At 43.3% G+C, this 27,445-nt stretch overlaps 1 protein-coding gene across 2 annotated transcripts in view; it reads left to right on the forward strand.

Moving 5' to 3' along the window:
* FOXN3 (forkhead box N3) overlaps positions 1-27,445 on the forward strand; it is a 523,145-nt gene that overhangs the window by 289,578 nt on the left and 206,122 nt on the right. For both annotated transcript variants that reach the window (XM_006839582.1, XM_006839583.1), the window contains exon 3: positions 18,622-18,758. In XM_006839582.1, the coding sequence (XP_006839645.1) occupies positions 18,622-18,758 (137 nt within the window). The remainder of the gene's footprint in view (positions 1-18,621; positions 18,759-27,445) is intronic.

Genomic DNA, 27,445 nt, shown 5'->3' on the forward strand with positions numbered 1-27,445 from the left:
TAAGGTCACTATGGGTCGGTACCAACTCAATAGCACCTAACAACAACAATATATATACAAATAAGGAGTCCTGGTGTGGCGCTGTGGAATACTGTGCCAGACTGTGAAGCCGGTTGAACTGCAAGGTCGGCAGTTCAAGTTTACCAGCTGCTCCTCGGAAATCCTATACAGGCTCGCTATGGGTTGGAACTGACTTGAGGGCACTTAACAACCACCAAATACATGTTCCGCTGTGGGCCGGCTTCAGAGTATGTTTGAACCCTTTGGTGCAACCATTGTGCCAGTCCATCGTGAGTGTAGTCTTCTTCTTCAACCCTCTGCTTCATCAGGGACTGATTCTGCCTGATCACATGCTCCCTGCTAAGGTGCATTCCTGCAGTGCTAACTACCTCATAGTGTTGGTCATAGACTTCTTTTGACAGTGAGATGGTTAGTCCCCTTAAGTTGCATTCCACCTTAAGCTTATTTTGTAACCTGCCTGAACCTTATTTTCTTCACTGTCGAGTTGTAGAGGTATAATACTACCTATCCTCATCTCCTTGTAGTGGTTACAAATCAGGCTGTGAACCTCAAGGTCAGCAGTTGGAAAACTACCAGCTGTTCTGCGGGAGAAAGATGAGGCTTTCTGCTTCCATAAAGATTTACAGCCTCAGAAACCCTGTGCAGGGTCGCCAGGAGTCGGAACTAACTTTTCGACACTTAACAACAGTAACATCCATGTGAAATGGCTCTTGACACTGTTCTCAATTAATGTTAATGGTTAACCACTACCTAGCTCTGATGGTACCGTGTTTAAGCATTCAATTACTAACTGAAATGTTGGTGGTTCAAATCCACCAGCCACTCTGTAGAAGGAAAGACCTGGTCCCCTGCTCTGGGATATAGTGGTCAGAGGGTATGTAGACACGTGCTATGCAGATGACATGTGCTATGCAAATATTTGTTCAGCCAGGACTTTTCCCCTTTTGGCTTAACCACTGGCAGGGTTCCTACCCTGGGGCGCCCTTGTTCCCTGTCACGTGACTGGCTAGTCATGTGCTGAAGAGTCTGCTCTGAGCCTGCCTATGGTTTCCGAGGCTGTAAATCTATGCAGGAGCAGATAGCCTCATCTTTCTCTCCATCACGTAGCCCTGTGTAATTGTCGGTTATTAATCAGTTGGGTGGGCTGCAGGTTCACTCCAGAGGGCTGCCCTTTGTGCTTTGCTGCCTCACATTGTGATGAGTTCTCAGGTGAGTTGAGAAGTATCCAGAACCAGGTGTGCTGCCCCAGGTGCTCTGTGTCTTCTTGGTAAAGATCATCTAGGTAAGCCCAGGGTGAATCCTGTCGTGAGCATTGTTCACGTTCGTTTCCAGATGGCGTGTATTATCACACTGTCACTTAAGAAAGTGCTCATTGTTGGGCAGGTACTCACCCACCTCATCCAAGACCATAAAGGAATGTAGTTTGCCATTTGCCGGCAAGCTTGAATGCTGGAATTGAGCACCTGTGTAGTTTTCCTTTTAAATGCTCTGCACTAGGCTTGAGTGAGACTGACTGGGAGGCGGAGCAGGAAGGTTTGAGCAGCCGATTGGCAGGTGGTGGCTGTCTAGATCTGGGCAGGTAGCTCAGGTGTCCTTGCTGCTTTTCTTACAGGAGGGTCTTTGCTGTTGCTGGGGGCTGTCTCAGCCCATCTCTTCACTTCATTGTTTCCTCAGCCCTCTTACTCATTAATCACAGAGCCCATTCATTCCCTGTCCCTGTTTCCATCTCCTTTTTTTTTTTTTTTTTTTTTTTCCTTCTCCCCTCTTTGTTTCTCAAGCACTTAGCAGAAGGCACCCATGGTTCAGTGTTCTGTTTTGGAGACCCAGGTTTGAGTCCTGATCAGTGGGCCTCATGCCAATTTTATGTGGCTGTGATGCTGAGCAGTCCTGGTGTGGAGAAAGCACTGGGCCACAAGGTCGGTTTGAACCACAATGTTAGCAGTTCAAACTCACCAGCCCACTCCTTGGAAACCCTATACAGGGTTGCTATGAGCCGGAACTGACTCAATGACATTTAGCAACAACAACATGATGCTGAGTAGGTTTTTAATGGCACTTCCAGACTAAGACAAGAAAGAAAGACCTGGCTGTCTACTAACAAAACCCAGCCAATGAAAACCCTGTAGATCACAACCCTTTGCGATGTAAGGTGTGCGCCAGGGAGATGCCATACCATCTGGCACACAGTCTGTGCCAGACACCGTTGAAGAGTGTCGTTGCCACTGGAATACTTGCTAGAATTTAAAGGTGGATTAATCAGCTATAGCAAGAGCCTGCAGTCTAAAGCTGGATTCACAAGCCATGAAATCCTGAGCTCCAGGGACAGTGGGTGACTTGTCTGATGACTAATGACTTAAAGAACCAGTGACCAATCTAGAGAGCATGTTTTATAGAGAGAAAGGATCTTAAGGAGAATCATTAAAATAATAATAATAAAGGGTCAGTATTCACAGGCCCACCACACACCCCGTAGCCATCACTTTGATCTCACCAGGTACGTTCAACGTCCGCTTTTAGCTGGGGAAATGCTGTTGGTGCTGTTCAGTGCCCTTGAGTCGGTTCCGACTCACAGTGACCCTATATAGGGTTTCCAAGGAGCAACTGGTGAGTTTGAACTGCCGACTCGGCAGTTTGCAGTCCAGTGCTGATCCGCAGAGCCACATACGGTGATCAAATGATCTGTGCCTCTGATAAGATCATACAGGGATCTTAAAAATAGATGAGTAACTACTGACAACAGAAAGATAAAGTGGCACTAGGTAGGCCAGTTGAAACACAACCAACAAGGGTGTCCCTCTATTCCAAATCCGATACACATGCCTTTATTATCCAGCGTACGACTTTATTGCTTTAATAAGCGTTCGCAATATTTGAATCACCTGCTAGAAAGGTGTATGTTCCAGCCGGAGTGAGGACGGTCTTTCATCTTAACACCCCTTTCCCCAGTTCACCACACACACTTCATATAATTGACATAAATAAAGTCCTTTTGCAAGAAGCTCTGGTGGCATACTGTAGGATAAGCAGTGTGCAGTTCAAACCCACCAACCGCTCCACGGGAGAAAGATGAGGCTTTCTGCTCCCCTAGAAATATTGACAGCCTCAGAACCTCTCTACAGAGTTACCATGAGTTAGGATCGACTGGATGGCTGTGAGTGAAAACTAGATCTTGCACTTTAAAAACAACTCGGTTCTTATTTATGTCATGAATGGAGACTTGTAGCTGCTTCTTGGAAAACCCTATACAGGGTCCTTATGAACGGAAACCAACTCAAGGACACTTAAAACAACCACAGCAACAACGTATCTACTAGCTTTAAGTCCGTTTGCATTTTAAACCGAAAAAAAGAGAAAAGAATGAAAAAGGCAGTTTAATATATCTGTATTTATTCCGCCATGCACCCTCTTTATAATAAGCTTATGCAATTCTAACTTTAAGAATGTGGGTGTGATACCGGGGAGCCGGGTGAGGAGGAAGGAATGTATTCCCATGCAGAACAACTGTGTACATTCCTGTTTCATATCAAGCAACAAATAAAACCCTCTAAATTTCTAGAGCTTTGTTACTCTCAAAGTTATTAGAACTTATTCATCTCTCCTGGTGTGGCGCTATGGGTTAATGTGTCAGACTGCAAAACCGTTTGAACTGCAAGGTCAGCAGTTGAAGCTCACCAGCCACTCCTCAGAAACCCTGTACAGAGTTGCTATGGGTCGGAACCGACTCAGTGGCACTTAATAGCAACAACCCATCTCTCCACACAGCCTGTGTGTGTAAGTGGATACTTCTGCTCTTTGAAGTGATGTAGCAGGAGTGAAGGTGTTTTGTGTCATGGAGTGGGTTCTGACTCATAGCCAGCCTATAAGACTGAGTAGAACCACCTCACAGGGCTCCCAAGGCTGCCGTTGTAATAGAAGCAGATGGTCACATCTTTCTACTTTGGAGTGGATAAGGAGCTCAGGTAGTGTAGCGGTTACAAATCAGGGTGTAAACCTTAAGGTCAACAGGTGAAACTACCAGGTGTTCCGCGGGAGAAAGATGAGTCTTTCTACTCCTGTAAAGATTTACAGCCTCAGAAACCCTGTACAGGGTCGCTAGGAGTCAGAACCGACTCCGGGCACAGAACCACCACCACCACAGGGCTTGAATCTCCAAGCTTTTGGTTAACAGCCACCAGGACTCCTTATGACTGATAATCCAAAAATCAAACGTGTTGCTGTGGAGTTAATTCTGACTCATGACGGCCCTACAAAATAAAGTGGAATTTCCCTTAGGGTTTCCAAGGCTGGAGTCCTGGGGTAGCATTGTAGGATAAGCACTGGATTGCTACCTGCAAGGTTGGCTGTTCAAAGTTACCAGCCACTCCTCAGAAACCCTATACAGTGTCGCTATGAGTCAGAACCGACTCAAAGGCACTTGACAATAACACCAATATTTTAGGAAAACAGACCACCCCATCTTTCTCCCTTGGAGCAGCTGGAGGGTTTGAACCACTGGTCTTTCAGTTAGCAGCCAAGCGCTTAGCCACTGAGACACCAGGACATCTCCGTGACTGGTTTTAGAAGGATATAATGTGACCAGCTTTTTATACTTTGAGCGCTTTGTGAGAGTGTTTGCAAATTTTGCATAAAACTTCTCTGTGTGTATACATTCTGTTTTATCCTGCCTCAATACTGTGAGATTTCATAGAGGGTAGATTAATCACCCTTGTTTGCTAAAGGCCCACAAAGGACAGATTAATGAAACTAATTTGGGAGAATTCCAAGATTTAGTTGGATAAAAACAGTGATTTTAGAGACTTTAAAGATGGAGTATGGGATTATATGTGTAGGTGTGTATATTCTATTCCTGTATTAGAGCCCATCGTGGTAGACTTGTACAAAATTCATTAGTAACTATATTTAGGGTGTTTGCGTGGTCATTTTGTTATTGATTATTGGTAGTGCTCAATTCTCAATTGCTTTAGCAGTTGGGAAACAGTAGTTTAGAAGACACACACACACACACACACACACACACTCATTTCAGCCCAAACACACAATCTGCCAGTCTTTGGGAAATGACATACTTCAGCTCTGCCTGCCCTTTCGGCCTCCCCAGGTGGGAGTCATGTTGAGGAAGATAGGAGAGCAGGAGGAAGACATAGGACTACACCCCGCTGGAGTAACCGAGTGGTGGTTCCTACAAAGGGAACGCCAGTATGGACCGGCTGTCATTGAGTTGATGCAGATCATGGATGCCCCATGTGTGTCAGCGTGAAGCTGTGCTCCACAAGGCTTCCATTGACTGATTTTTCAGAAGTAGATCATCCAGTCTTTCTTGAGGTACAACTGGGTGGACTCAAACCCTCAGCCTGTAAATCAGCAGTCCAGTGTGTTCACTGTTTGCATTCCCAGGGACTTTATCTGATGAACTCTGATAAAGGTCAGGCTCTCTGCCCAGTGCCCTCCCCTCCCTGGATTTCTTCAAGCAGGGGTTCTCTCCTAGACAGTCAATTGGCAAATCATGGGGTGACACTGGTTTTCAGGAAGGTGATCATTGATTCTTCCCCTATATAATAACCCTATTCCTTACACATATACCTGTGTGACTTCCCCTCTCTGGAGATGAAGCATTTGTAAGATTCCATACCATCGTACCCTGTGCCAGGGGAGAATCCGTGTCCTACCAGCATTCCCTCCTCCCATGCCCATTGATCTCATGTGTAGGGAGTGTGAAGACACATTTAGGTGCACGTGTCAAGAGTTGTGGAACTCGTAGATCTCGTGCATCAGGATGCTGTACAGATGACGCATTCATCATGACTTCCATTTTTACGGCTTTTAAAAATGTGCCTGAAAATCATAGCAAGACTATTGCAGAACAGGAATGGTGAGGGTTTCCGCAGCTCATATGCAGAAGCCACATTGCTAGTATGTTGGGAAGATTTCGTGGTTGTGATTATCTGGAAATCTTCAGCTCTTAGTTTCCCGATTTGTCCCAGAGGTGTAGGGGTCTGCCCTCACTGCCTACAGGAGCCTCTTCAAAAGCTGGGGCTAGTGTGGGCCAGACAGGGTCTTGAAAGAAAAATTCCTGTACGAACCAGGACTAGTTTAGTCCCAGAGTGGTACAAATTTTTCAGATACTCAGCTGATAACCAAAAGGTTGGTGGTTTGAGTCCACCCTTACCCATTCCACCTTCTGTTTTTGAAAAGGTGATTGGAGAACAAGACAGGACTTTTAAAAGGCTACCAACAGTTGCTTTTGTTGTTGTTGTTAAGTGCCATTGAGTCGGTTCTGGCCCATAACAACTCTGTAGGGAACTCAAGTGTCCAATTTGAATTTTTGTTTTTTTTAATCTTCCACTTCTGGAGTAGAATATTTTGTTTTGGTAAATATGGACTATATTATCTTTAGGAAAAAAAAAAAGGTCTTTTGGTCTTTTTTCCACCCCCTCTTTCATTAACTTGGCTAGTTCTTCCAACCACTTTCTTAATACGGTTGAAATTTTAAATACCCCCTGCCCACCAATGTCTTTAGCTCGAGGTTATAGATTTTTAGCGCAGAAGGCCTTCAGGAATCACTCACTTGTGAAGACACTTCTGATTTTCTTTCATGTGTTTTGAAGTTGAGATAGACACTAATGTCATGTGTTATGACCATTTGTTAGAATAATTTTTATCTATTCTATGTTTTTCCTAGTGTTAACTAATATCTACTATGACTTTACCAGTAAAGAAAATTAAATCTATTAAATGCCTTTTACACAGTAGGTATGGTGTTACATACTTTATATATAGATGCTAAGCCCCAACAGCGAGGTTGTTGTTAGATGCTGTTGAGTCGTTTCCAAGACCCTGTGTCCTGCAGAAGGACTCACACTGCCCGGTCCTGCACCATCCTCACAGTAGTCGCTATGCTTGTCTCCATGGTCACTGCCACTGAGTCCATCGATCTCACTGGGGATCTTCCTCTCTTGTTGACCCTCCACATTACCAAGAATGATGATCCCTTCTCAGGGACTGAGCCCTCCTGACAACCTGCCCAAAGAATGGCAGACGAAGGAACATTCTGACTGTACTTCTTCCAAGACAGATTTGTTTGTTCTTCTGGCAGTCCATGGTACTTTCAGTATTCTTTTCCAACACCACAGTTCAAATGTATTTATTCTTCTATGGTCTTCCTTATTCCTTGTCCATATATGTATATGAAGCAATTGAAAATACCGTGGCTTGGATCAGGTGCACTTTAGTCCTTAAACAAGTATCTTTGCTTTTAAACACTTTAAAGAGGACTGGTGCAGCAAATTTGCTTAGTGCAGTATGTCATTTGATTTCTTGACTGCTGCTTCCATGAATATTGATGGTTGATCCGAGCAAAATGAAGTCTTTGACAACTTCAATCTTTTCTCCATTTATTGTGATGTTATTGATTGGTCCAGTTGTGAGGATTTTTGTTTTCTTTACACTGAATTGCAGTCAATGCTGAAGGCTGTAGTCTTTAATCTTCATCAGTAAGTATTTCAAATCCTCTTCACTTCCAGCAAGCAAGGTTGTATCATCTGCGTATCGTAGGTTGTTAATGAGTCTTTCTCTAATCCTTATATAATTCTTCATATAATCTAGTCTGTTGGATTCTTTGCTCAACATGCAGATTGAATAATGATGGTGAGAGGAAGATGGTAACAGTATGTCTGATGTAGAAATGGAGAGTATGAAAGGATGAATGCTTTATCCCTGGTGATACAGCAAGTCAGCAGTGTAGACAAGACACAGACAGATTGATTCCCTCATTGCTTGGGTGCAGTAAGTTAGAGTGCTTTCTGGATTGTTCTTTGAGAGAGCCCTACACTGCTTTTTGGCATCTCTCATTGGCACATTGTCATGGATTAGTTTGTAGTATTTAGCCCTGCTGAGGTACTGCAGGTTAATGCGCTGGACTGCAAGATTGGCTTGAATCACATAGTCATCAGTTCAAGCTCACTAGTCTCTCCTTGGAAAGCCTATACAGGGTCACTGTGAGTTGGAACCGACTCTATGGCACTTAACAACAACAACAGTCTTGAGATTCTGAGCATGCATCTAAAGGAACAAGAGCCTATCAGGTGATTGGATGGGAAAATAAGTAGAGGTTTAGTGCTCACTAATCTCAGGGGAAGGCCTGGGTGCGAGGTGGGGCTGGCACCAGGGTGCTCCCAGGGAATCATTCTCCATAGTGAGCTGCTTCTGGATCTTTCTTTTCAATAGACGACTTTAAATCTCCCTGCCAGATCCTGGTAAACTTTGTGTCTGTCGGGCAGAAAGGCACCTTGGTGAAAAGTGTCAACTCTGGAAACCCCACCCACCCATAAAGCTATAACTGTCTTTTAGTGAGAAGTGAGTGGCAATATCAGTTCTGGTTTTCATTGTGACCCAAGTGACAAGAGGCCCAGTGACCAGAGGCCCAGCCCTGCCCGCTAGGGAGGACTTGGAGTCCAGACATCCCTCCCCTCACCAAAGCTCTTCCTGCTCACCACTACCTTCATCCACTGCGGTTTACTCTCCTTGAGCCATTCTCCCGACTCTGCCCCAGGCAGGGCAAAGAACAGGAGGAAGGCAGCAGGTTGTACCCTCTTGAGGACAGGGGCCAACCTTGGGAAGCCCTAGACCATCACACTGTCCTGCGAACCCTGGAGGTCGCAGTGCACAAAGAGGTGACCACTGAAAGCCAGCTACTTCCTCAAAGCCACATATCCCTCCAATGGCCTGTTCTTTGCTTTGTTCTGGTTTGATCTTTCTGTATCTATCTCCCTCTCAGGCATCGGATACAAAATGCTTTCTTTGAACCAAGGAAAGTTAACATCAGACACTGGAAAACAAATATCCACATGTGATTTTTAGATGAAACTTGCATAATACCACCATTTGACAAGTACTTGCTCCATAGGTGATGTTGTTAAGTGCTATTGAGTCGCTTCTGACCCATAGCAACCCTGTATAGGGTTTCCAAGGAGCAGCTGTTGAGCTTGAACCACCAACCTTGCAGTTCCAACGGCTTTTCAGTCTGGCGCATTAACCCACAGCACCACCCCAGGAGCCCTGCTCCATAATAAACAGAGTTAGGTTATTTGTTGAGTTATGACTGTGGTCCTAGCCTTGTATTTGCTCATTTAATCCTTACAACAATCCTGTGAAGAAGCTACTTATTGTAACCCTCCCAGTTTATAGACAGGAAATGAAAGCTTGGAGAAGTTAAGTGACTTATCCAAGATCACACAGTTGGGAAATCAAAACTACACTTGGAACCAGATTGGTCTGACTCCCAGGCCCATGCCAATCAAATAAGAACCGCCCTTTGACAGACAGCACACGCCACATCATATTGGCCCCAACAGAGAAAAGGCTGTGTTGGGAAGTTGAGAAGGAGATGGAGAAATGAAGCCTGTATATTTCAATTAATCTATAATAAAGAACGTGCTAAGAATTGCTCAGAACATAGAATTAGGGTTTTGGGGGTGATTTAGTCTGACCACCTAATTTGTAGATGAGGTAACTGAGAGCCAGAGCAATTCCATGATTTTAAAAGAAACAATTAAGTTCAGCTCAACAAATAATATATAATCTGGCACAGCGCCGTAGGCTAAGCACTGGACTGCTAACTGCAAGGCTGGTGACCCACTCCTCAGAAACCCTATACAGGGCTGTTATGAGTCAGAACTGACTCGATGGCACTTAATTACAACAATGTTATTAATAAGTACTGAAAAAAACCCACTGCTATTGTGTCAATTCTGACTTAGGACCCTTTCCTGAATTTCTAAGACTGTAAATCTTTACGGGAAGAGATGTCTCATCTTTCTCCCTCATCAATTGGCTGGTGGACTTGAACCACCAACCTTAAGATGAGCAGCCCAATACTTAACCTACAGCTCATGCTTATTTGAGCCTGTCTAAACTCTCCGTCTCTTTTCCACCACCCCCCTCCCTGTACCTCCTCCTTCCTGTCTTGGAGTACATCTGCTGCCTCTCCCCTAGCCCATAGGACCCAGCCTAACTCTTAGCCTTTGACAATCCTACCTGGTTTCTTAGGCTTCCCAAACAATGGAGCCTGAGTCTCAGACTATGGAAGCTGTTTGAACTGCCGACCAAATTAAGCCTGCTACCTTTTTCTACAAGGAGCTCTGGTAGCGAAGAGGTTACGAATTGGGCTGCGAACCACAAGGTCAGCAGTTCGAAACTACCAGCTGTTCCACAGGAGAAAGATGAGGCTTTCTGCTCCCATAAAGATTTACAACCTCGGAAACCCTATGCAGAGTCACTATGAGTCGGAACCAACTCCACAGCACGTAACCACCACCACCACCCTTTTGTACAAATAAAGTTTTGGTGGAATACAGCTGTGTTCATTTGTGTCAGTAGCAGCTTTAAAGACTTGACCTTCTACTTCTGAAAGTTTGTAGCTGAAAACTTACATGTAGTTCTACTCTGAAACACATGAGGTCTCCATGAATTGGAATTGACTCCATAGCATTTGTTTGCTAGACCTGCAGAGTTTAGTAATTGTCACAGAGATGGTGTGGCCCACAACAACTAAAATATTTACTCTCTGGTCCTTTGCAAATACATTCATTTGACTCCTCTTGTAGAGGAACCAGTTAATGCCAAACCTCTAAAACTAAGTCACTTTAGATCTACCCTTTCACATTCTTGAGCATTTGCTAGATTAGTAAACAGATGGAAGACTGATGACTTATGTTCAGTAAGTGTTTTCTTGTACCTGAATCTATAACTTAATACATGTTGTTGTTAAGTGCCGTTATGTTGGATCTGGCTCATAGCGAACCCTGTATAGTGTTTCTGAGGTGCAGTTGTTGTGTTTGAACTGCCAACCTTGTGGTTCACAGTCCAGTGCTGATCCTACAGAGCCACGTATAGCCATCCCAAAGAGTCTATATTCAGATGATCTCTGGATTTCCATGTCTCCTAATCTTTAAAACAGCTGCTCACACCCAACACTTCTTTTGGCCTGTCTATCTGCCACTTCTAATCTATCACCAGGCCCAATTACTTCTCCAGAATACATCCTGTAGCTGTCTTCCTCTCTCTATCTCCGCAGCTGCCCCTGGAGTTCAGCCCCATGGTCATCTTGGATCTGGACTGTTACAGAAACCCATCACAGATCTCTGCTGGTTCTGTTGCCATGCCAACCCATCTTCACACAGCAGCAGATTCCTCTCTTCTCACGCATCACTCTCAATTTCCTTCCTTGCATATTATTATGCAATCTTACTTATACGCAATTAACGCCTGTGTTCTGTTTTCTTTGCCAGCTCTGCCTTCCCTTGCGAGGTATTTTCAAAAGCAAACACACTGTGCTTTTTTTTTTTTTTTTTTACAGCAACATGTAAAATAAAAACTAACATAGTATACTCATGAAAATACAAGGATGTACCATAAAAATATGGGTATTTCTTTTCTTGTTGACTTCCTTCCCCTCTAGAACCTAAGCTTCATGAGTGTCTGTGTTGGTATTGTTAAGTGCTGTCGAGTCAGTTCGGAGTCCTAGGGACATTTTATAGGGCTTCCAAGGAGTGGCTGATGGGTTCAGACCTCAGACCTTGTGGGTTAGCAGTCCATTGTTTGGTGCTGAATGAATGGTTGAGTGGATGCAGTGTGTCAACACCTTCTGAAATCTCGGAGATATCTCAGAGATATCAAAAGCGGTCATTTCACCTTCATCAAGTGTACGTACGTCCACCTCCCCTTCCATCCGAGAGGTGCCCTGCCTCAGTGTCCCCATTCCTAGTCACTCCCCTTCCCAAAACTGAGCATCCCAGTTGAGCAAGCCCTTTGTCTCTGCAGGAAGTAAGGTGAGCCCTCAGAAGAAGTGAGAAGGAAAAAGTGCCCTAAGCCAGTGTTTACCATGCACACTTTTTGTGACCCAGATTCTCTGTACAACGCGTATTTTATCTTCTGATCCACTATACACAAACACACAAGGGAGCTTCAAAAACTTCAAGGAAAAATCCATTTATCTTTTCATTCCACATTTCCATGGACACTTGGATGCTCCTGGTATAACATACACGTGGTCCGTTTGAACCGCAACGTCGACAGTTCAAGCCTACCAGCCTCTCCTCAGAAACCCTGTACAGGGTCGCTAGGACTCGAAACCAACTCGACAGCACTTAACAACAATAACAACACACAAAATTTACAAAATACCACTTCAGTAATTTATGTATTTTATCTTCTGATGCGCTACACCCGAACATACAAGGGGCTTCAGAAAATTCACGGAAGACATTCCATTTAGCTCTCCATTCCGTTTTCTCTATGAACTTTTGGGAATCCCGCTCATGTACATACACATTTTACAAAACATTACTTTGCTATAGTAATTTTGCCTTCTGATATTATGTATTCTATTCCATTCTATTTCATATCATTTAATTAAAACAAAGTTCATTTTAAGACCCATTGATAATTTCATACCCATGAATGTACCTTGGCTCACAGTTTGAAGGAAAACAAACATGTTTCAAATACAACATTTGGCCTCCAGGAACTCACAACCCTTTAGATGAAGACTTGATACTACACAGAAATAACAGAGCTGCAGGCCTGGCCCCGGGAACTCTGGGAATCTGAGAGATGAGGGATCTAGATTCTCAGAACAAAGTTAAATTTTGGAAGTTAGATTTCAATTAGTTGTTATTCTTACTTTTTGGTTTTATTCTTTTAAAATTTTTCTCGCCAATCTATTTTTTTTTTAGAAGATGTTGTTCAGTGCCATCGAGTCGATTCCAACTCATAGCGACCCAGTATAGGGTTCCCAAGGAGTGACGGGTGAACTTGAACTGTTGACCTTGTGGTTCAAATTGACCTTTCAGTCCTGCGCTTAGCCTATAACGCTACACCATCCTCTTGTTTGTTTCCCCTCCTGTGTACAGATGTATTTGCCATTAATTGGTGGTTATTATTATCCCCAGATGCTGTTGAAATTTCTTTGAAGTCCTTATCCATACCATTTTACTTATTGTTTTTCTTTGCTATTTTACAGTAGATTCCTCTGGTATATGTATAGATAGATAAAATAAATGTATCTGTAAATGATAGACTTACCGGTCTATCATTTACAGATATATTTTTTCCCGTATTATTTGAATTTCCTAACATTTGATGGTATATGGCCTTGGCTATTCTATTTAAGGGGGGAAAATTATCTTCTTGTCTTCAAATGAGATACAGATATTTCAGTACAAGGCTGATTCTCAAGGTATCACATAGCTTTCATAAAATTCCACCCGGTTAGCAGGGCAGTGAATGGAATTTTTTCTGGCCTAAGAAATTTGAGCATTCCATCCTCTGCATATTTTCATTTTTAAAGTTTTCAAGTCAAAATTTTCAGCATTCTCAATGGTTACATGAAACCAAAGAAAATGCTTACAAATGAGGAGCAATGGTAGGCTTTTTCATGATTCTGTCAAACCTTGCCCCAAACTCTTTATTCAGTAGTCTTTGAGAGATGGACCTTGTTCCCCGTGGGTGGTGTCCTGGAGGTATCTCTTTGTTATGCCTCTTACTCAGAGTACCGGCTGTTTTGGAATGAGTATCTATAAAAACTTAAATAAATATAATTACAGACATTTGTTATTGTCAAATACAGAACTGTGGATGGTAGGATCCGTTTCGTAGGATCCAAAGCCTTCTAAAACATTTCTCCTCAGTGAACAGTGTGAAGCCCAGGGTGGTGCACATACACACGCTTGGCTGTTGACAAAAGGGTTGCAAATTCGAGCCCACCCTAAGATGCCTGGAAAGAAAGGCTTGCCAGTCTCCTTCTGAAAGATCACCCATTAGACTTGACTTGGTGGTCACTGGTAAAGAATATTATGATGCCACCACACAGGCAGACCAAGATTGATTAGAATCAAACCACTGCTTGTTGCTTGTGGGGTGAGGTCCTAAGCCAAATGAAGCTAATAGCAGCTGGGTTGTTCTGAGTGTGTGGTATTGGCTCTTGAACAGAGAGGAAGTTACATGAGGGTATGGAGCATGGCGACATAAAGTAGGCAACTAATGGGAATACAGAGGGATCTTAAAATGATCTTCTAAGTGAGTTTGCAAAGCCAAGACCAATAACACATAGGCATAGGCTGCCATTTTGCTTCTGGTTTGCCACATGGGACTTCTTGTTAAGTGCTGTGGAGTCGGTTCCGACTCATAGTGGCCCTGAATAGGATTTCCGAGGAGCGGTTCACAGCCTATCTTGAGGTTGAGTGTTTATCCTATGTTGCCACACCAGTGCTTCTTTTATATTATTCTTGTATAATTTTCCCACAGGTTTGGGAAATCAGATTCAGTTTAGTGAAAATCTCCCCACATTCATCTGTGTTGTGTGCATCTTAGAAGGAGATAGCTTGTCAGCGCCATCACTGTTTGAGATGTTTTCTGTCACATTACTGAACCTTGTTCGGTCTCTGGGAGGTGTGTATTTCACCAGGAGGAAACTAAGTCTTTCTGTGGATTTGTGCACTTCATAGCACACCCACCATTGGGGGCTTATGTGTTACTCTGATACAGAACAGGTTTCAGTAGAGCTTTCAGACTAAGACACAGTATGAAGAAAGTCCTGGTCATCTATTTCCAAAAAACTATTGTGTTCCCTTGTGCAAGGGATGAGTTGGGGCTGACCTGAGGACAGCCAGCAACACTACCCAGGAGAAGACCCTTTCCTCAGAGTCCTGTTCTTACCGGATTCTGCCTGACTTCTGCAGCTGGATTGATTGCCTACCCAAACCTGCAGCTTTTCTGTTTTGTTTTTAAATAGTATTCCTGTATCGTGCAAGGGGCCCTTGTAGCATAGTACATTACCAGCTGGGCTGTTAACTGCAGAATCAGTAGTTTGAATCTATCAATTGCTCTCTGGGAGAAAGATGAGGCTTTCTGCTTCTGTAAAGATTTACAACCCTGGAAACCCTACACAGGGTCGTTATGAGTCAGAACCGACTCAGTGGTACCCCACCACTGTATGGTACAGTCAGCAGATAGATACTTAGTTCAGGATTTGGAAAAACCACATTCTTGGCTTAATCTTTCCCGAAGAGAGTCAGTTGGCCTTCATTTCTTTGTCATATTTTTCTATGTAAGATGAAACGGCCCCACCCTGAAAGCTATCCTGTGCAAACACAAGTCGTTAGGTTCCCAGGACTCAACTAATCTCTTTGCAGAAGCGGGCGGACTGCACATCAGACCACAATCAGCCCATGGAGCTTAAACTAACTCTGTGGCTGGTTTGGAGCCAAAGGAATCAGCAGGTGGGGGCAGGGGAGGCCTACTGGGTGTAGTTTCCACGCACCAGCCCCCCTCCCCTCCCCTCCCCCGCGGGAACCTTTGGTAGAGCCAGACCAGGATCCCTACTATTGAAGGGCATGCTGCTTTAGTGTGGTTTCTTTTATGTAAAATGTGGCCATTACTGGTCTTTCACCGTCCCCCCTCTCCCCCCCAACCCCTCCCCACACACACCTGTGCCTCTCCACTTCCTTTTAGATTTTGGCTTTCTTCTAAAACATGTGCTGCACAGCCATTTTTCAAGAAGAAAAGACAGAGACCTGGGGTGGGTTATTTGGTGGCCTGCCTCTGTAACATGGAAGTTTCATCTTTCTGGGCTTGAGAATGTACGCATGAAAGAATGACCACATACATCGGTTGGAGTTCCCAACTTGAAATCTTTTGTTTTCTTTAAACATCTGGGTTCTTAAGCTGGGAACTTGGATGTCTATGCTTTGTATAGAAATGTCACCTGACCTGGACCTGGGTGTGGGGTCTCGGCATTGACCGTGCTTTGAGTAACAACCCCACTCTCGGAGCTCCAGAAAGTTATTTCCAGTTGCATTGCCTACTCATGTTGCTGTTAGGACAGCTGGTGGTGCAATATTTAAGTCCCTGGCTGCTAAACGGAAGGTTGGTGGTTTGAACCCATCCAAGGAGCTCTGGTACCATAGTGGTTACGAATCGGGCTGCAAACCACAAGGTCAGCAGTTTGAAAATACCAGCTGTTCCAAGGGAGAAAGATGAGGCTTTCTGCTCCCATAAAGCTTTACAGCCTTGGAAATCCTGTACAGGGTCGCTATGAGTCGGAACAACTCCACGGCACATAACAACAACAACAACAAGGAGCTATGGTAGCATAGTAGTTACGAATCAGGCTGTGAACCTCAAAGTCAGCAGTTCGAAACTACCTGGGGTTCCTCGAGAGAAAGATGAAGCTTTCTGCTACTGTAGATTTACAGCCTCGGAAACCCTGTTACAGGGTCGCTATGAACCGGAACCTACTCCATGGCACATAACCACCACCACCAGTGACTCTGGTAGAAAGATCTGGCAATCTGGTCCCATGAAGATTGTTTTGTTAAGTGCCATCGAGTCAATTCCGACCCATGGTGACCCTGTATAGGGTTTCCAAGGAGCAGCTGATAAGCTTGAACCCACTCACCTTGCCGTTCAAATGACTTTGCAGTCTGATGCATTAGCCCACAGCACCACACCAGGAGTCCCCCATAAAGACTGTTGTTGTTGTTAGGTACCATCGAGTCGGTACCGACTCATAGCGACCTTATGCACAGCAGAATGAAACACTGCCCGATCCTGGGCCAACCTCACTACTATTGCCATGTTGAGTCCATTGATACTGCCACTTAACCAATCCATCTCGTTGGGGGTCTTCCTCTTTTTCTCTGACCCTCTACCTTACCAAACATGATATCCTTCTGCAGTGACTGGTCCCTCCTGACAATATGTCTGAATCCTATGGGGGCAGTTCTGCTGTGTCTCATAGGGTTGCTATGAGTCGGAAATGGCTTGACAGAACCCAACAACAACAGGCTGTTTTAGTGGGCTCTGTGAATAAAGGAGGATTGTACAAACCCTTAAAGTGTTCATCTGCTAACAGATAGGTTGGAGGTATAAGTTTACCTAGTGATGCCTTGAAAGCAAAGCCTGGTGACCTCCTTCCAAAAAAATCAGCCATTGAAAATGGAGCATGGTTCTGCTCCAACACACATGTGGTCACCATGAGTGCAGTTAACTTGACAACAACTGGGTTTTTTTGTTTATTTGTTTGTTGGTTGTGCAATAGGCTGTGAATAACCCAGCAACCATTTGGTGAACTGATAACTGAAATGCAAAATTTTAAAGCTTCTTTAAAGATTTTTAGAGTGAAGTATTTTTCTTGGACTTTCTCCCCCAATAGTTATACAGTTTTGTTGTTTGCTTTCTGAATGTTGGAGAACGTCAATCATTCTCTAGTACAATAATTCTGGAGTCAGTAGGCTGAGAGCAGGGGTGGGTGTGGGTTTGTGTAATTTAACTTCTTTTCTCTCCAGATCAGTAAATATTTACAAGTGACCTTATCAAATAGTTGGGGTACATTTGACCACTTAAAAGCATGAGGTCGGAGCAGTGAATGCCCGCTGGCTGGTGGCCAGATCTGTGAGTCTCTGTGGAAGGATTTCAGTTATGTTCTATTTTTTAATAAAAAAAAAAAAAAGACAAAAAACTGTCCACAGACCAAAAAGTCTCCAACCAAAATCAAGTTTCAGAGCTCGTCTCTCTCAGTGGGACTGTTTCATAAAACTTTGCATTTGTTAAGTTGACCTCTGAGGCTGGAGCAGATAGATTGCTGTAAACTGAGAAATCTAGAAAATAAATATTGGTGTCTGAGTGAGGTTGATCATTGTTGCAGGGATTCTTTTATTTCTTGGGCTAGGTGATTACAGAATTCCATTCCAAGCTTAAATGTTGTTCTTATATGGGCAGGTTGGAAACAAAACAAACAAAATGGGGATTGTTTCCCCCTTTTTGTGACACGGTACCAAAGGGTGATATTGGTTTAAAACCCTAACTAATTCTGTCTCTTGCAAAGTAGGTAAATGGGGAAGGTGAATTAGCTCCCGTTTTGTGTGCCAGCATTTGCAGTCTGACCAATTTCAAGCTCATTTCTACAGAAGAATGCGTTTGTTCTTCAAAGTCTACACAGAAAAATAAGCTTCTGATTTCAGTGTGGGTACTTATGGAGTTCTAGTGGCGCAATGCTGAAGTGCTCAACTGCTAACCCCAAGGTCGGCGGTTTGAACCCACCCAGGAGAAAGACTTGGCAATCTGCTCCCAAAAAGGTTACAGCGTAGGAGGACCGCTAGGGGCAGGTGTATTCTGTTCCGTAGTTAGACTCACAGATCACATACAACAGCAAGATGGAACATTTGCTATTATAGTATCGGTATTACCTGGTCATAACCTGTGTTCATTGTGTCTGTCAGAAACGTTGAAATGCATTTTGTGGTAGAATTTTATTGGAGTCCTGGTGTGGTGCTGTAGGATAACGCACTGGACTGCAAAGTCGGTTTAAACTGCAAGATTGGCGGTTCAAAACTCACCAGCCACTCCTTGAAAACCCTATACAGGGTTGCTGTGCATTGGAACGGACTCGATGGCACTTGATAACAACAGCAACATTGTCAGGGCACAATATGTAAGGTTGGTGAACGGTCAACAAATAAATGTGTGAAGCTTTCAAAAGTAATTAACAAGCTCAAAAACTAGGACTGCAACCTACTGATTTTTGTGTTTTTCCTTTCTTTGCAGAGTATTGGGAAAGGGTCATTGTGGTGCATAGACCCAGAATATAGACAAAATCTAATTCAGGCTTTGAAAAAGACACCTTACCACCCAAACTCACATGTGTCCAATACACCTCCCAGCTCTCCTCAGGCATATCAAAGGTAAGCAATTCCCACTGTGTGTGTGTGTGTCTACTTTAGCTACACCATTCTGGCAGAGATGGGCGCTGAAATGAATTTTAACAGTTTGTATGAGATCTTAAAAATAACCAGAGGTAAATGAGAAAGGAATAAAGTATTATTAGTAGGTATCCCTATTGTTCTAGTCCCATACACCTTACCGTCTCAGCTGCTTTGAAGGGTTGGCGTTCCAAAAGGCTTCGCAGTGGGAAAAGAACATCGTCCTGGGTAGAAACTTTTACAAAGAGAAGTTGGCAGTGTGAACGTCTCTTGTGGGGTTAGAAGTCTATGAACAAGTGAAGCCAGCAGTCCTTTTTTCCTATCATCTGACCAGGGTCTCAACATGTGTGCTCTGAAGGACAGGCTGAATTGTTGTCGTTCCTGGTCTCCATGTGGACCGGGTTCCTCAGCGATCATTTTGTTGTGGTTACTCTGTGTTTGTCTCTTCAAGGAGAATAGCAGAGAACAATGGAGACTTCTATTCCTCAGCCCCTGCCTGTTTGTTTTTGAGACAATGAGGTCATGGGGGCCAGTTTTACAAAGATCTACTTGGGGGGGGGCGGCAAGTAGTTTGTTACTGTTTTTTTAAAAGTGTACTAATGGTGGATGCAAAATAGTCATGGGCCCCCCCCCCCATGTTTCCATTGATTTGTATCTATATATGGTGCTTAGATTTGAAACACTCACCCCCCTTCACTCTCTTCCCCAATCATATCAGAAAAATCCCCCAAATGTAGAAATATTTCTATATATTCCCCCAGTTAAGATAAATTATCCTTGGAAGGCAACTTTATGTCACTTAGAAATGGCATACATTCGCAAAATGATTTCCAAATTTTCACAGTCTACTTCTTTGCAGGCTGTTTGCCTTGTCAGGTGTGTGTTCTGCAGTAGGGCCACAAAGTGATCTTCTGAAATAGAATTAAGGAAGTTCTTGTGCTTCTCAGTTGAGATGCATTCCTTCACAGGCCTGCACAATCAGTCTTCAGTGAGAGATGTGGATGGAACAGCTGGGCTCTTTGCGGTCTGCCTTTGCTAGGCTATGAGCGTGATGGTAGCCATAGTAACAGGAGCGTCTCCATGGTAACACGTAGCCGAGACAGGTGCAGTTGCATCACAGGGCTGTTTGTTGCCTGGCAAAAGGACAGGCCATTAGTACTTAGATATATGCTGTTGCCTTAGAAACAAATAACCCATCATAGCAACTACAGTAGATTTGAAAGTTGTTGTTTTCTAAAGGTTGTACCAGCCTTTGTCTGTGTTCATCAGAATCAGTGGATGAATACTTCTATGAAATGACAACTTGAGGTCAGACAGCTTCAGGAGATAAAATGGGATTTTTCCAAAGCAATGAGCCAACGTTATTGAAATGTCCAGAAGGACCCAGCCATATGCTTGCTTGACTCCTCGTGGCTGTAGCTTCCTGAAGCGGAAGGGCACTGGGATTGGCATGAGGAGTTGCTGATACACACAGGGTGGACATGACACAAATTAGTAAAATATTTTCCCAATTCTCATGTTTCTTTGTCTTTCTACTCCCTGCTGCCCACCAAGTCCCACATTGTACCTCGGAAGTATGTTTTTATATATATAAATGTTTTATATATATATATATATATATATATATATATATACACACACGCACAAGTCGGGCTGCTAACCTCTCAAGGTCAGTAGTTTGAAACTACCAGTCATTCCATGGGAGGAAGATGAAGCTATCTGCTCCTGGAAGGATTTACAGGCCCTGGAGCCCTGGAAACCTAATGCAGAGTCACTATGAATCAGAAGCAACTCCATGGGACACCGCCACCCTATATATATTTGCTTCTAGGAAGTTATGAACCTAAGTATTATTTACTGGATCACATCATTGGTTCGTGTAGACCAGTATTTTATTGCCAAATGTGACCCCAAGACCCACACTTAGTCATTTGAAGGATGCTAGCAGACCCTCTGGTAGCGTCGTGGTTACGAATCAGGCTGCAAACCTCAAGGTCAGCAGTTCGAAACTACCAGCTGCTCCATGGAAGAAAGATGAGGCGTTCTGCTCCTGTAAAGATTTACAGCCTCGGAAACCCTGTTCAGGGTCGCTGTGGGTCGGAACTGACTAGATGGCACTTAACAACAACAACAAGCGGACCCCTGGGGCTTACAAGGGAGATTTTATACTAAACTTAATAATCACACTTGGTTTTTAATATAGGCAAGAAAATACAGACAAAATCAGAGCTTTTATAATGGTAATAGTTTTGCAGAAATACTTCAAATTCTGCACTGTCATATCTAGTCCTCTTTCCTCAGTTGACAGGAGGGTAGCAGGGGGAGAGGTTTTTTGTCTACCCCGGTTGTTGTGTAGGTTTGACCTCTGTAGAGGTCACTGGAGAAGGAGTGAGGTGACAATGCGAGTCTAGTTCTGCCTTTTCCGGGTCTTAAGTCTGAGACAAGCCACTTTCCTGGGGACTGTGATGCCCTCATCTGAAAGCCCAGCATTTGTTTCCGAGTCTTGTACTAAGTGTGTGAAATACGGCAAAACAAAACAAAAACCTTGTCATCACTGATTTGACTCTGACTCTCGGTGACTTCTGCATTACAGAGTAGAACCGGTCCTTAGGGTTTCCTGGCTGTCATCTTTGTAGCAGCAGATTACAGGCTTTCTTTTACCAGTGTCTCAGGGTGGGTTCAAACTAACAACCCTTAGGTTAGCAGCCAAATGGACCTTAAATACTGTAAAGATTTGCATAATACATGTATGTGCTACAATAACGCAGTGTGCAGCTCAGTCCTTAAGCCATCGGGACACTTGTTGACGTAAGTAGTGAAGGTGGGTGGGAGACAAAGTGAGTCATTAATCAGGGACCCAGAAGTGCTGAGTTGACATTACCTGACGGGGTCCTCTGTGAAGCAGGGACTCACTTGTCAGCCCCTGGAAGGGCTGCTGTTAGGGGCACCAGGGAGGGGCTTGCTCTTCCTGGAGTTGGTACTTAGCATGCTGAAGAAGATGGTGATTATATGAGATGAATGGGTATTGCTTGGACTTGCAAGTGTGCTTGGCAAATAGCTTTGTGTAATCCCTGCAGGGAAAAGGAGGCGTCTGAAAACACTGCCCCGCAACCTCATCCATGACTGAATATAATACTCTTTTTTTTTTTTTTTTAACTTTTTTTTTTGAATTGAGTGAAGGTTTACAGAGCCGACCATCAGATTCACATTCAACAAATCATCTACTTTGCTTCATTACATGGTTGCAATCGCCTCCATGTACCAACAGTTAATAGTATTTACCTCTCTTCCATTTACCTATTGTATCCCTCCCTGTGTCTTCTACTACCTTCATCTTTCCTCTGCTAACCTCCCTCTTGCTGTATATTGCCTGCCTTGTCATCCATGTTGACGTGTGTCTGCTCCCTAGTCCGTAAATAATTCCCCCTCAACCATCATGCAGGAAAAAGATGAGGTTGTCTGCTCCTGTAAAGATTTACAGCCTCGGAAACCCTGTTCAGGGTCACTATGGGTCGGAACCGACGCGATGGCACTTAACAACAACAACAACAACAACCATCATAGATTGTTACTTTTATCAAGAAAACTTTTTTTTAAACTTTTAAAAAACTTTGTTCTCATACAATATTTCAATATTTGTCCCTTTGTGATTGACTAATTTCACTCAGCATAATGTCTTCCGGGCTCAACCATGCTGTGAAATGTTTCACAGATTAATCATTATTTTTCAACACTTTGTAGTATTCTGTTGTGTGTATATGTACCAAAGTTTGCTTATCCATTCTTCTGCTGATGGGCATTTAGTCTGTCTCCATCTTTTTAATCTGTCTCCTGCAGACAGCATATTGAAGGATCTTGTATAATGCTAACTCTTGCTAATGTGCCTTTGTTTGCAAATATGCCCTTGCTGATGTTTGTCATAATATTTCGCTATTTCTGCTTTTTATTTTCATTTTCTGTAAGATATTATAAAAGCAGTATTTTGAGAGAATGTTAAGAATTCTGTGTGTGTGTATAAGTATATATGGAGTCCTGGTGTGGCGCTGTGGGCTAATGCGCCAGACTGCAACGTTGTTTGAACTTCAAATTCAGTGGTCCAAGCTCACCAACTGCTCCTTGGAAACCCTATACAGGGTCACCATGGGTCGGAATCGACTCAATGGCACTTAACAACAGCAACATAAGTATATATAGTTTGTAGTACATATGTGTGTGTGTATACTTAGTGTGATAAAGCAAAGCAAATTATATGTCCTGGTGTGGTGCTGTGGGATAAGCACTGAATTGTAACCATAAGATCAGCGGTTGAAACCTAACCAACTTGAGGGAACTTAAAACATTGGAAACCCTGTATAGGGTCGTTATGGGTTGGAACAATCTCAACGACACTTAACAACAACAACACACATACACTTGTATATATATGAGGAGCTTCAAAAAGTTCATGGAAAATTTTCTATTATCTTTTAATTCCATTTTTCTACAAACTCTTTGAAGCTCCTTCATATATGTTAAGTGCTGTTGAGTTGGTTCCAACTCATAGCAAATCTTACAGGGTTTCCGAGGCTGTAAATCTTTGTGGAAGCAAGAAACCTCATTTTTCTCCCGCAGAGTTACTGCTGGTGGACTCAAACGGCCAACTTTGTGGTTTGAAGTCCAGTGCTGACTCTCCCCTCATATATGTGTGTGTGTAATTATGCTGTGGACTCCTGGTATGGTGCTGTAGGATCAGCAATTGAAACCCACCAACTGCTCTTCAGAAACCCTATACAGGATTTCCGAGGCTTTAAATCTTTATGGGGGCACAAATCCTCATCTTTCTCCCAATAAGTGGCTGGTGGGCTCAAACCTCAGACCTTGTAGTTCACAGCCCAGTGCTTATTGTCTGAAGGCACTGTGCTCCTCCTGTATATATGGACAGTGAATTAGGAAGACCGTGAAAGAACTGATACATTTGAGTTATGGTATTGCAGAAGAATATTGAAAATACCATGGACTGCCAAAAGAGCAAACAGATCTTTGTTGGGAGACATGCAGCCAGAGTGCTTCTTGTAAGTCAGGATAGCCAGACTTCATCTCTCATACTTCAGATGTATTATCAGGAGGGACCAGTCCCTGGAGAAGGATCTCATGGTTGGTAAAATAGAGGGTCAGAGAAAAAGAGGAAGACCTCCATCGAGATGGATTGGCACAGTTGCAGCAGCAGTGGGCTCAGGCGTAGCAACAATTGTGAGGTTGACACAGGACCAGGCTGTGTTTTGTGCTATTGTGCATAGGGTTGCTGTCAGTCGGTACTGACTCGATGGCACCTAACAACAACATGTGTAGGTGTAATGACAATATGTGCACACATATGTATATATGTGGTATATTTATGTATACACAGAGACTTTTGCCATTTTAACCGTATAATTCAGTGACATTAATTACAATTCCTCATGTTTTGCAACTATCTTCTTTTGACATCAGATTTGTGCATTATTTTTAATTAAAATGCAAAACTCAGTGTGACATCAGCCCTTTAAGTAAGTAAGGCTTTTTTTTTTTTTTTCTGATAAAACTATGGAGAATCAGAAAGTCAGGAAGTGTTGCAGAGATAGCATGATGGAGGTATGTCCGGGAACACAGGAACCAGCCTGAAAGAGCTCCCAGTGGCCCACGGCAGGGGAATTTCAGCAACAACATCAGTAGCATGGTAATCAGATTAGCTCTTTCTCTCATTAAGTCGACTCCCAATCATAGCAACCCTGTACAGGTTTCTGGGGGTGTAAATCTTTATGGATGCAGAAAGCCTCATCTTCCTCCTCTGGATAGGCTGGTGGGTTTGAATTGCCAGCGTTTGGGTTATCATTCCAAAATGTGTGAAATAAATATCTAGGATAGCCATACGGATATAAATATGAATGCATACATGAATGCCTGCGTGCATGAACTCATCCATCCATTCTTACATCCATTCATCCATCCATCCATTTATATATCCATCTATCTATTTGTGCATCCATCCATTCATTCATCTGTCCATCCATCCATCCATTCATATATCCATCCATCTATTTATATATCCATCCATCCATCCATTCATATATCCATCCATCTATTTATATATCCATCCATCCATTCATTCATATATTCATCCATCCATCCATCCATGCATGCATGCATGCATGCCATCCATCCATTCATGCATTCTTCCATCCATGCATCCATTCATGCATCCATCCATCCATTCATATGTCCATCCATCCATTCGTGCATCCATCCATTCATGCATTCATCCATCCATTCATGCATGTACCATTCATTCATTCATTAGCTCATTTATTAATTTCCCATTCAGAAAAAAATCTAAATAGTTTCTGTCAATTCTCTCCACTTTACTCAGGGAGGTGGAGTTTTGATCCTTACTTTCTTCATGAGGGCTATATTTAATGACTACTTCCAAAGAGTGTGGGAGGAGGGGGCTGAAAAGTATGTTGGCAGTGGGGAAACCTGGTGAACATTAATCTCAGCCAGGTGAGGGATGAAGGTGAATATCCTGAGTTGTTCTGGGGTAAAAGCATCTACCCTAGTATTCTGAAGTCCTGGTGTGGTGCTTCAGGATAATGCATTGGAACACAAGGTTGGTTTGAACCCCAAGGTCAGCAGTTCAAACTCACCATCCGCTTCTCAGAAATCCTATACAGGGTTGCTATAAGTCAGAACTGACTCAATAGCACTTATCAACAACATCAGCTGTCCTGGTGTGGTGCTTTGGGATGAAGCACTGGGTTGCAAGATTGTTTTGAATCACAAGGTTGGCAGTTCAGACTCCTCAGAAACCCTATACAGGATTGGAACTGACTCATCAGCACTTAACAGCAACACCAACACCCTGATATGCTGCCATGGGAGGAGGATGCCATCTCTGTGTTCTTCCTTCCGCAAGCCTACAACCTCAGTCTTATCAATGAGGAACACATCAGATAAACTCACATTGAGGGACAGTCTCTGAGTGGTGTGAACAGTTAGCTTGCTGAGCTGCTAATGGAAAGGGGGACGGTTTGAATCTACTCTAAGGTACCTTGGAAGAAAGTTCTAGCAATCTACTTCTCAAAAGTCAGCCATTGAAAACCCCGGGAGCACCTTTCTACTGTAACCCCTGTCAGTTTGGCAGGGGCTCCATAGCAGCTGACTCTTTTACCTGACCAGTGCTCATCAGAGATAGGCCACTGGAAGTAAGGACACGTGAAAATAAATGTGTAGTATGGGATCCTGGAATAGAAAAAGGGCATCAGGGAAGAATTAGTGAACTACAAATAACTGGTCCTATTTAGTTAATGGCCAGGTGCAGGGGTCAGTTCCTTAGTTGTGACAGATACACTGCAGGCATGTAAGATGTTAACATAAGGAGAAGAGGTGAATGAGGGAAACCCGAACTTTCTATTGTCTTTGCAACTCCTCTGTTTGAAAACAACAGCAATGAAAAGCCACCACCACCCCCCCATCGGAGACTAATTGAGTCGATCAATCTTACATAGTCAAATCCATTTGGTTATAACGAAAAGTACAATCTCTGCATCCCTGAGCAGTTGCTTGACCTACTATAGTGTCTGTTGTTAGCATGGTTGCAAGAACTTTGAGGAGCTGATGACTCTCCCATGCTTTGTAGGGTCCCTGTGGCTGAGCTTAGGGGATTCGGTTTGGCCAACCCAATCCAGCTTGTGTAAGGACTCCAGACCTTTGCCAAGTAAACCCCCATGTGACCATCAGACTCTAGACCTGGAAAGGGAGGGATAGAGATAGCAAATTGTTTCTTGCTGGAGACTCCTGTAGGCAAGTTCCATCACCTGTCTTTGATTTAGGGAGTAGGTTGCACATCCCTTCTAGACAGGTGATTTTTTGTTAAGGGAGACGCTTATTGCTGACACGTTTTGTTTGTTGCTGTGTTGTTAGGCACCGTAGCATTGATTACACCACTATTGCCATTCAACTTTATACTCTTTATCAGTTTACACATTCACCAGCTTTTTAGGAACTTCCTGTTTTTTAACCCTTCTCAAGGTCTGGTGGTTGAATCAACAGAAAGAACTAAATAAAAAAGAAAAATGTCACCAGTGGTTGAGCTTGACTTTTGTGATTTTGATAGTATTTTATAGTTTTTGTTGTTATAGCCATTTTATAGTAGGGTGTTAAAACTCCACAGTGTTGGGAAAATGACTTGTGTGATAGTGCATATCCCATAACAATGTTTATGAGAACAAATGTGCTTTAAAAAATCTCTCTCTCTCTCTCTCTCTCTCTTTCTATCTATCTATCTAATCGTATAATCTATCTTATATAATATCCTCTCTAGAATAGGCACCACACCAAAATCAGTGTATAGGAAAATATTGCAGTCACTTCTTAAGATTACTGGGGACAGGTTTTGTGATTAATCAGGACTGTGGTTGATAGAGCATTTCCTGGAGTTTCCAGTTTTCAATGAAAGGAAATATAAAATGCACTTGATTTGGGAGCCAGTTTTTAAGCGTTGGGGCTGCCTTTGTAAATAAGAAGCTAGCATCCTAGGATACTCTGATTATCATAATGGGTTGACCACCAGTTGGCTATAGGTGATCAGAGCCCTGATGTTGGGAGGAAGGCTCTCCTCCCCAACACACCTTCTATTTGTTGTTGTTGTTTAAAAA

The sequence above is a fragment of the Chrysochloris asiatica genome, unplaced genomic scaffold, assembly GCF_000296735.1.
Source record: "Chrysochloris asiatica unplaced genomic scaffold, ChrAsi1.0 scaffold00025, whole genome shotgun sequence".
NCBI classification, from domain to species: Eukaryota; Metazoa; Chordata; class Mammalia; order Afrosoricida; family Chrysochloridae; genus Chrysochloris; species Chrysochloris asiatica.